At 50.8% G+C, this 11,056-nt stretch overlaps 1 protein-coding gene across 1 annotated transcript; it reads right to left on the reverse strand.

Moving 5' to 3' along the window:
- Positions 1-3,110: 3,110 nt before the first annotated feature.
- Positions 3,111-7,470, reverse strand: LOC108393858 (UPF0764 protein C16orf89-like). The gene is made up of 2 exons (XM_017654988.3): positions 7,216-7,470; positions 3,111-4,217 (listed from the first exon to the last, which is right to left on the reverse strand). The coding sequence occupies exons 1-2, from the start codon at positions 7,421-7,423 to the stop codon at positions 4,111-4,113; spliced, it is 315 nt and encodes a 104-aa protein (XP_017510477.3). The 5' UTR covers positions 7,424-7,470; the 3' UTR covers positions 3,111-4,110.
- Between the last annotated feature and the right edge of the window lie 3,586 nt (positions 7,471-11,056).

Here is an 11,056-nt window from a genome sequence, read left to right on the forward strand (position 1 = left end):
CTGCTTTGTCATCTGTTTCTACAGCTGCCTCCTTCTCAGGGTGTAGCCCAGGCGCCTGGGACTTAAGGAAGGAAGCCGGGTATCTGTTTCATCTTTCAGCGGCCGGTGTGGAGTAGCCGGAGTACGTAGCTGCTGGCGGGAGGCGCCGGTGCAGACTGTCGCAGCTCTCCCTGTGCTGGGGGGTATTCTGCCAGTGCGTAAAGGAAGCCCCCCAGGGCCCCCATGGCCATGGCTGTGTTGTGGGAGGAGCAGCCATCTGAGAAGAGAGAGTCCTCTGTCATTTCTGGGTGGTGCCCATAGTTCCACCGTGAGTGCTTTTCAGCTACACCCCCGCCAGCCTGGTACCTGCAAATCCCCTCTGCTGGGCTGGGAACCCATCTGCCAGCTGTTGTAAGTGGGGGCAACTAACAGCTCCCATCTTTGGAGAAATATCTTCAGCCAGTTGGAGCCTCCCCACCTGTGACACCTCCACCTAGTGACTTAACTAACACAGGGACACAAAGCCGGGCCACCCCCTGCTCCTGTGGTCTCTGAGGCCACACATGTGTCCAGCTCCTTCCTGTCTTCCCTGCTCCCAGGCCCCGCACGAGACCTTCTAGAAGAACACCTTATTGCCCCATTTGACAGATGGGGAAACTGAGCTCAGGCAGCAGACCTGAGCTCCCGGCCTGGTGACCCCACAGCCTAATTCTCGACCCCGATGGCCCCCTTATTGCTGCCTTGGGCCTGCCCATGTGACCCTGAGCACCAGCCTGAGACAAGAACCCCTTAGATGTTATTTGGTTTTCCGAACTCAAAGAGGGCCACCCACTTTTATTGTCTCGCTAGTGGAGGGACCCAGACTTTCCTCCACCCTCACAGGCTTGGTGAAGGAAGGACCTTGGTCAGGCCCCTCAGAGGGAGGGAGAAGGCAGGTTCCAAGGAGCCTAATTATTAACCCTGTAGTCTATGCTGATCAGTGGCCTGCCATATGCCAAATGCCATGGGGAGTGCCTTGCACAATGATCTGATACTAACCCCAAGAGCCCTGTGAAGGAGGTACTGTTTGGGCCCCATTTTACAGATGAGGAAACTGAGGCTCAGAGAGGCTGAGTGGCCCCCACAGTGAGGAAGGAGCAGAAGCAGATTTGAAGGGGCATGACTTCGAATCCATCTCTTAATCTCACCGTTACCCTGCTCCACGGGTGTGCATCACAAGTGAAGGGCAGAGCGCGCTCCTTCCTCATGGACAGTTTTTAAGTTGCTGGTCAACCTACAGGGGCCCCAGGAAGGACCCTGGGCCTTGGAATTTCTGCATTTCTCTTTCCAGCTCTCAGGATGGTCCTAGCTTCCAGCTGTAAATCTTTCCACTGAGTTTACAGCATGCCCCCTACCATCCAGCCATAGGTAGTAGCCCCAGCTCCCTGTGTCAGGCAGGCCTAATTTCTTGAGAGCTTCTCTTTCTTCCTCTGCTCTACCTTTGGTAGCAGCTACAAAATGACCCACTGGGTCTGTGCTTCCACGCCTCTCCCTTGTCTACCTGTAGGTAGGTGGTGAGACCAGGGAGGCACTGATGGAGGATTTGTTGGCTGGAATCATTCACCACCATATGCTGGACATCTACTCTGTGAGCTGGCTGTTCCTCCTCCCTTTCTGTGTTTGCCTTGAAGTTATTAATTTTTTTTGATAAAAAATAGAAAAGCAAATATCTTCCATCTCTCTTCCTCTCTGCATCCCTCTCCATCTTCCCTTCCATTACGTCTTGCCTTCCTTCCCTTCCCAATATGGTTATATCCTAGTCACAGCTTCTCTACATTGTTGGGCTGACCACATAATTTATCTTCTCAACCAGGACCCTTTTAGGAGGAAAGCAGCCACGATTCATAGTGGCTCTAGGACAACAGGTATAAGTTGGAGGCATCAGCACATGTGACCACTGGGATTGTGCTGGTTCAAAGATCCCCTCCCTGCCCTTCTTTGCTCTGAACCATAGTGTACTGACCCCTCCAACTACAGTCCCCAGGATGCCTCGTGCACCAGCTTCCAGTTAGGGTTGACCAACAGCAGGAACAGGAAGGAGGGGAGAAGCTGGGTATTTCTCCCCCATCCTCTGTCTCCTCTGTGTCCAGCTCCCAAAGGCTGTGGTAACCCCACTCCTCCCACAGTCCCTCCAGCTATGCCCCCTGGGTGGGCAGTGACTCCCTGCAGTGGTCAGTCTCTGAGTTTTCCCACTTTCTCTGTTTTCAGCTCTCAAAACACTTTGGACATGAGTCTCCTATATTAAATTCCCTCTGCTGGACTTCCTGGTGTGGGTTGTTTTCCTGAGTAGATCGTGACTGAGGGGCATGATCCCTCCTATTTTTAGTAATGTACTCAAAACTTCTCTATCCTGGCCCTTCCACTGGAGATAATGTCCCTGGGCTCTCCCTTCCTAAGAGGAGGGTGTCAGGGACTCCTACCCTTCCTTCCACCTCCCAAGCACAGAGGGCCATCCACCGGCCCCTTCAGTGAATAGCCAGAGGAGCCTGTCACAAATGCAGGTTCCTCAGGCCTACCCTCCCTGCTGGATCTGTAGGTCTGGGAGCCTGAGAATCTTCATTTTATAAACCCGTCTGTGTAAAAACAGACTATCTTACTGCAAAAACTCTGCCTCTTTGAACATCCCAGGCTTCAGCATTTATGGGGAGCCTCCTGTGTACCCTGCACAGGCCAGCTGGTTTCACATGTGTTATGTTGACTCCTCATAGTTCAGGAAAGGGATTTGTTTTGCTCATTTATTTACAGATGGGGAAATTGAGGCTCAGAGAGGTGAACCGACTTATTCTAACAAGGACCAGCTGCCCAGTGTCACATGGCTGGAACGGGGCTGCATCCTTTATGCACCCACTTCTGCTTCTATGTCACCTCCTCTCAGACATCTCTTTATGACCACTCTGCCTAAAGAATCTTCTGTGATATTCTTTTTTTCTCAGTCTATTACCTCCTTCATAGCCCTTATCAGAACATGTAATAATTTTGCTAACTGGTTTATTTAGGTGATTTCTGCCTCTTTTCCTCAGGGCCTTTGTTTTCCTGGAGCGTAGAGAAATGTCTGACACATATAGATACCCAGGGAATACTTTCACTGAGGGAAAGAATTTATTAATGCAGGTGTAGGAGGCTGACCTCTTCCCACAGGGCTGTCTCCTGTCCTGTGAAGTTTTGGATTCCAAAGCTGTAACCCCATTTCCATGTGTGTGTGTATTTGCATGTGTATGCATGCACGTAAGTATTGCAAATCCCTCACAGTGTCCCTAACACCACTGTATTCTTTCCTTACCTGGTCTAGAAACCCAGCCTCCACCACCCTCCCTCTCCCAGTGCCGCTCACCAGGCTTCCTGAAGCATCCTTCCTGTGGCTTCTGCCAACTGAGAATGGCCTCCAGCCACCGGAGCTTGTAGAAGTCAGAGAAGCCACCGATTCCACACAACATGACTGGAAGCAAAGACAGAGAACCTTCTGCAGGCCTCCCTCCAGGTTCACCTGCTCTCACCCCTCAAGGTCACCACGGTGCCTCCTGCCATCAGGGTGAGGCAGCACCAGGAGGTGGGCACTCAATGCAATGGCTGGAAGGGGGCAGCCCCCAGGCTCTGCCTTAGTGAGCAGGGGCTCCTAGACTTAGGGTCTTGGTTGGGAGCTGGTTGGGGTCAGCATAGGGATCTGGATACCCCTTTATGCCTCATCTCCAGGGCTTTGAGGTCTCTTTGCTGGTCAGCTAGGCAGTCAGCCCAGAGGTCTGTCACTTGGTCAGCCTTTGGGGGCAGGAAGCAGTCACACAGTAGCAAATACAGTACAGGATGCCCAGTTAAATTTGCATTTCTGATAAACAAATACAAATTTGAAAAGGCATATCCCATGCAGTGTTTGGGATATACTTATATTAAAAGTGTATTCATTGTTTATCTTAAGTTCAGAGTTAGCTGGGCAACCCCTATTTTAATCTGCTAAATCTGGTGGCCCTACTGCGCGCGTGTGCATGCGTGTGTGCGTGTGTGCGTGTGTGTGTACGCCTGAACCAGGGACACCCTGCTGCTTTGTCCTTAGAGCGGAACGCTGAGGCCCACTGTTTTCCATAAAGATGTCCTGGTGGGTTAGGTATATCCGATGGCCTCAGCTCTCCGGTTCAGGGCCACATGTTGGCGCAGAAGAGATTCATGTAGAGCTGGCTCTGGGGGAACAGCCCATTCGTGCATCCTTTCTGGGGACACAAACAACAGGAGACAAGAAGTTGGTGGTACAGATAACAGATACCTGCTCTGTTACAGGAAAAGACCCGCAGTTCTGAGATGGTCTTGCAAGTGGCTGCGTTTGGGGCAGGTCTATCCCCCTTTCCCAGAATTTCGTCCCCATCCACACTCCCGTCCTCTGAGGGCTCTGTCACTGGGGCTCAGAGAGAGCTGGATTGGAGTCCCAGCTCTACACTCAGAAGCCGTGTGACCTTGGCCAGCTAAGTTAAGCTTTCTGAGCCTCAAGGGTATTCTCAGGAAAAGGACCATGTTCTGTGAGCTGCCCCAGAGGTGAGCTCCTGCGGTAGGCGACGTTTCCTAGGAAGTGCCCTACTTGGTGCTCGACACTAGAGGGCGCTCTAAGCCATTAGCTGTCATTACATTGTGACTCCAGCCTAAACCCCTGGCAGCTTCTGAGCCCAGAAAGGACAGATGAAAACATCCTTTAGAAACTTCTGTAGCAGAAGGTGGTGTTAAGAGCTTGATTTCTGGAGGTGGGCCTAGGTTCAAATCCCGACTCTATTACTTTTTGTTGGATGACTAGAGAAAGTCTCCTTTAATTTCTCTTCATTTCACTTTCTTCATTTGTAAAATAGAGGTACTTCTCGGAGGTGGGGGTGTTGTAAGGATGAATGACCTAATGTGTAGAGGGGACTTAGCATTCTCTGCAGTGCAAAGTAAGCACTTAATAAAGCTTAGCTATTAGTACTAATTAGGGAGACTTAGGGTTCGCTGTACAGGAGGAAAAAAAAGGAAGGGATTCAAATTTCAGGGTGGGAAGCCCCTGTACTATGGGACAGGTTGGACGTTGCACAATTTGCCATGTGTTGGTATAGTAAGACAATTTTCCAGCAGATGGCAGTCAAATGACTTGAGGAAGGGAAGTTTTTTTTCTAATATTCTTAAAGGTGCCCTATAGGCTGGCAGTGGCCCTGCAGGGGTGGGAGAGAATGGTGGTGGTGGGGAGAAGAAGGTCAAGAGGTGGCCAGAAAGAGAGGGGATGTGAGGGAGAGCATCAGGGCTGAGAAGGTGAGAGATGAGGCTGGGCATCAACCTTCAGGCAGAGAACTTTGTTGGGGAGGGGAGCAAGGCTTAAGAAGGGTGCCAAGCAAGCCTTATGGGGTGATGGGCTCCCTAACACCCTCCTGTGGCTTGGCTCCATCCCTGAGCTTGCACCCCAGCAGTCTGGTTCTGAAGCCTTGTTCTGGACCACCTGGCTCTTCCAGCAGATGGAACGTTAACATGGTGGCATCCAGAGGGCTGCCCCAGTCACCAGGGAGACCCCTGTGGCCTCGTGAGTCCTGAGCCTTGTTCCTATTGCTCCCTGCCTGTGTGGCGGCTCCTGCCACCTTCTGGAACTCTCTCCCGGCTGGTGGAGGCTGCTGGTGAGAACTTTTGATCTCTTAGAGTCAGTGTCCACCTGGCTAATCCAAGCAGAGAGGACCCAGGAGACAAATGGACCCCCTCAGAAGAGGAACCCCATCGCTCTCTCTGGGGGAGGCTGGGGATGGAGGTAGGACTCTCATAGTGAGTGCTGTGTGAGCTGGTTTTCAAGCCCCTCCCACTTCGAGTGCGGTGGACCTGTGAAACCAACAAGAAACTGGGGCAATGATGGTGTGTGATTTCCTAGGCTTCGCTGTGAAAGACAGTGAGGCTTCCACCTTCCTCTCTTGGGTCACTTGCTCCAGGGGAAGCCAGCCACAGGTTGTGTGGACACTCAAGCAGCCTTATGGAGAGGCCCTCGTGGTGAGGAACTGAGGCCTCCCACCACCAGCCAGACCTGTGAGGGAGACCGGCAGCTCGGGCTGCCCCGGTCAGGCCTCCAGGTGGTCACAGCACGGCCAGCATTGTGACTGCAACCCTCTGTGGGTCCTTCCTCCGCTAAAAAAATACACATTAAAGATTGTGTTGATAAATGCCTTGGTATAAAGATGGATATGCGTGTCATTTAAAGCATTTCCTTTGACTTAAAAGCTCATTTATTTCTTCTTAAGAGAAATTACAACCTTTTTATAGGCCCCCAGAAGTATCCTGTGCTGGATGGGGAGGCCGGCCCTGCATGTTTTGTATTATTATTAACTTCCAGAGGAGTCATGAAGCAGGGCTGGGCCTGAATGAAGGAGACAGTGGCATGCGTCTTGCCAAAAGCTGGTCCTGGCCTGGAGGGGAGGGGACTAGGATTGTGGCTGGGGAGACACCAGGACGCCACCAGGCAGTGAGGCCAGGGACAGAAGCAGATGTGTCCCAGACCCCCTCCTCCTGCTGGGACTGGAGTGCAGGTGGGCAGGGGGCAGAAAGCTGTGACTGGCTATGCAGAGGGCATGATGCAGGGAGTGGGGAGCAGGGCAGACAGAGCCCCAGGCTGATACCAAGTCGGCTCTTTGTCACTTAGGCCAGAATGGCCTTTTGGGGAGGGGTTCGTTAACTGGAAGTGTGTTGTGTAGGGTGCCTCTCTGTTTGCCTTGGCCTGACTCCAGTCCCCTCAGTGGAGATATTGCATCCCTAAAGCTGAGCAAACACTTAGCTTTTTTCTCTGAGCTTTCAGGCGGCTTTGGCTGCAAGTGAGGGGAGTGGGGCTGGAACCTGATCTGAAGGGTTCCCCGTTTGTCTGTAGCCTTCCCATAAATACTCCTTCAAAGGACACACTCTGTCTATGCACCTCGTTCATGGCATGTCAGGAGGAGGGACTATTAAATAGATCATTTCCTTTAGGGAAAATCATAATTTTCAAATCTTTTCTTATGTGGCCTTTGAATCCTTCCTGCTTCTAAAAAAAATTGATTACAGCGAGGCCCCAGTCCCCCAAAAAGGAGCAAGCTGCCCCTTGCCCCTCTTTTCTTACAGACAAAGCTGGCTCTTTGGGGGCCAAGAAGTGGAAGTGGCCAGGTCCCAGGGGTGCAGACCAGACAGGTGTCAGGCTGAGAAATGGTTTTCCCGGTGGCGGGTCCAGGGGAAAGAGGGTGCACCCACCTTCCAGCACTCGGAACACTACCACACCGTCCAGGTTGATTTCTGGCAGCCTCTTCTTTAGGAAGGAGGTGGCTCTCTCCAGTGCTGAGAGGACGAGGTTTGCAATGGCGGCCTTTCCCTCTGGGGTGTCCGGTGGTGGCAACGAGGAGGGCTGCAGTGGGGGCACTGCCATCAGCAGGAACACGAGCCAGAGCCCCAGACTGGGCATGGCTGGTTGTCTGCTTGCCACCGGTCCAGTGCTTGAGCCCCATCAGCCCGCCCCAACACGCCCTCCGTCTGAGCTGCCTCCTACTCACTGCCCTGCTGTACTGCAGGCAGTGGCCTGGGCAGAGCTGACCCAGCAGCCTGGGGTGGCCCAGGCAGAGGGCTCTAGGAAGGGCCTCTGTGGGGGACTGGCTTTGAGGGACCCAGTGGTCTGGCCAGCCTTGGATGTGGAGCCAGCTGGCCACAGGCCAGGGAGGTGGGGGCCCACTTACCTTCTCAACCCTGATTCTCCAGGCCCACAGGCTACATCTTTGATCTAGCAGTTGCAGTTACAATCCAGAAATCTAAAAGCACTAAAGTGCAAACTTTTTTGTTTCGTTTTATTTTTTAAGTAAGTTTGGAATAAGCTCATTTGAGGGCACAGCTGCGTGACCCGATGGAAGATTCCTTAGAATGGCGTCTCTCCAGGAGAAACAGAATGTGAGCTGCAAAGATGAGCTGTGTGGGCACTTCAGAATTTTCTAGTGACCACATTAAAAAAGCAAAGAGAAGCAAAGAATGCATCCAATAGATCTAAAATATTGCCATTACGATTTGTAATCAATATAAAAATGACTAATTTTTTACATTCTTTTTTTTAAATTATCAGTTTTCTCATATTGAGTCTCTGAAATTCAGTGAGGATTTTACACTTGAGCCACAATTCCACTCAGACTAACCACATGTGGCTCCTGTATTGGACAGGGAACACTGAGAGCCCTCATTTAGCTCACTCAGTGTGAAAGCACATCTGTTTCCTTGCAGAAATGTTAATGTTGGTTTACTGGCTGCTGTCCTGAACTTTTCCAGGATGGTTACCTGTGCACCATATTTCCTTTTAAAAATCCAAAACATTCTGAATTCAGAAACATGCCTGGCCCAAAGGCTTTAGGTAACAGATTATAGATCTGTAAAAATAATAAAAATACCACCAGTATGTGCATGTGACATGTCTTGTGGCCAGCCTCTAGGGTCAGCACTTCTCAAATTTTAACTTCATTCTTGCCCCCCACTCCCTGCCTTTTTAGACTTTCTTTTCCCTGATCAGTTAAAAATAGAAGTTTTATTGAAATCTAATTCATATGCCATGGAATTTCCTTTAAAAGTATATCATTTGAAAGTGTCTTTTTAGAGTATAGTCACAAACTTTCACAAGCACCACCACTGTCTCAATCTGGAGCATTTTTATCACACCAAAAACAAAACCCCTACTCATTATGGAGTCACTCCCTATTCCCCTCTTCCCTTCACCCAGCCCTTGGCAATCACTGATCTATTTCCCATTTCTATGGATTTGCCTGTTCTGGACATTTCACAGAAATGGACTCATACACTATGTGACCTTTGTGTTTGACTTCCTTTAATGTTTTCAAGTTTTATCCACATTATAGCATGAACCAGTACTTGATTCCTTTGTATGGCTGGGCCACATTATAACCATTCATTGACTGATGGACATTGGGTTATTTCCACCTTTCTGCTATTGTGAATGATGTTGCTATAAACATTCATTTACAAGTTTTTGTTTCCAAACTTGTCTTCAGTTCTCTTGGGCACATACCCAGGATGCAATTGCTGGATCATGTGGTAACTCTATTTTTAACTTATTGAGGAGCTGCCAAACTATTTTCCACAGTGGCTGCACCATTTACATTCCTATGAGCAATGTATAAGGGTTCCTCATGCATAAGTGTTTGTGCAGAAACCCCATGAAATTTTAATACTGCAGATGTACAGCATACTGTATCTATGTCTGTGCTTTATACATCAAAAGAATAATTTTTTTTCCCCTTCCCAACAACCACTTTTGGCCCTTTTGGGTGTACCATTGAGAACAAATGTTCCAGGTGAAGCTTGTCACTATCATCACTTCTGTTAACCCTTACAACCCTGAAGTGGGGGTACCATTCTTATCTCTTTTTATACCTTAAACAAAATCTGAAGCTCATAAGGGGGGTAGTTAAGTGACTTATTGTGACCTATTGTCTCATAGCTAGTATAAGGAGTCACAGGAATTCCAATCCCTGAGTCCTATTCTGACCATCGTTGACTCTGCCAGCAGTCAGCTTCCCACTTTTGGAAGAGGATTTCATATGTGATGTATGCCAAGTGGGCAGGCGGGACAAACAGGCCGGGCCCAGCTGGGAAGCAGCCGTGGCTGGTGGTGCATTTTGCTCCTTTCTCCCTGGAGAAACGACCCCAACTTCTTTTCTGGTCAGCACTTCATCTTTCGAAGGCAGGCATTTACTCCTGGCACCTGGTCCTCTGCCTCTTAGATCGTCAGAGCAGGAGGGGCTTTCTGAAGTGTGACGTCTCCTTTAACTTACAAGCAGTAAATCCAACTGATCAAGACTGACTTGCCCAAGATCATGGAGCCCAGGAGGCCGACGTCTCAGACCCCAACCCCTTCCCTCCAGCGGGCGGACTGAGTGGGCAGGGCATGTTTTCCAGCCTCCACAACCCCGCTGCCCCAACACCCACGCAACAAAAGGCAGAGGTCTCGCTGGGAACTGGGGATAATAAGGCACCCCACGGTGTCTGTCTGCCCATCACTCCCATGGGTACATATCTGCTCAACTGTCCTTCCCTTCTTCAGCTCAGCTTTAACTGCTGCCTCACTTACGGTGTGACATTCGGGGTCCTTATCTGTAAAACCGGAGCCACAGGGCTACTGTGAGAAGCGCATGAGACACGTGCTAAGTCCTGAGCTGGGTTCCAGGGGCGCTGGGAACCACGCCGGAGCTGTGCCGCCTTGCCCAGGCTCTCACCAAGGCAGGAGGTGCCCTTTTTGTTTCTTCGTCCCGTGCGTGAGCGAAGGGGGCAGCCGGCGGCGGGCAGTGGCTGAGCCGGGCGGATGCAGGCTCTGGCGGGGCTCCCAGGGCGCGGGGGCGGAGAGGGCTCCACCGACACGCTCTCGCTCTCTCTTGGCAGGCGGACCCTCTCCAAGGTCCGAAGGCCCTCCTGGACACACACGAACTCTTCAGTGTGGCTGCTTTGGGGGGGCGAAACGGGCAAGTCTGAGAAATTCTCCCTCTTACTACTATGGACACTTCCAACCGTGGTTTCTACTTCCTTGTTGTTTTTCCTTTCTCTTCCTTCCTTTCTCTTGTTTTATTCAAGTACAACATGCATCCTGGAAAATGAACAAGTTTTCTGTTGCTGCTATTTTCCCACGTTACCAGACGGTTCACGACCAGCCCTAGTCCCTGGCAGCTCCCCACTGCCCCCCTCCCCCACTCACTCCCCGACCTCCAAGGCCGGTCGCTCTCCTGACTTTTAACAGCAAAGACTAGTTTTGATTTTATATACTAAATGGAACCAGCCACTATGCACCCTGCGTTTGTCCTCTTTTTTCAACATTAGGTTATCGGATTCATCTGAATTGTTTCACTGTATTTGAGAGTTATCTTCGAAACTTGAAAAAAAAAGTCCTTAGATCCCCACATCGTAAACACTTTATTTCACTACCTAAAGCACTCGCGGTTCTCGGCCCCCAGCCTCCTCCGTGGTTCCGCGGGCCCCCACAGCGGGAACCGAGCCCCAGCGCCGCTTCCTTCCACCCCTCGGAGGCTCGGTCTGCGGCTGCGCAGAGCGCCCT

The sequence above is a fragment of the Manis javanica genome, chromosome 5, assembly GCF_040802235.1.
Source record: "Manis javanica isolate MJ-LG chromosome 5, MJ_LKY, whole genome shotgun sequence".
Taxonomy (NCBI): Eukaryota; Metazoa; Chordata; class Mammalia; order Pholidota; family Manidae; genus Manis; species Manis javanica.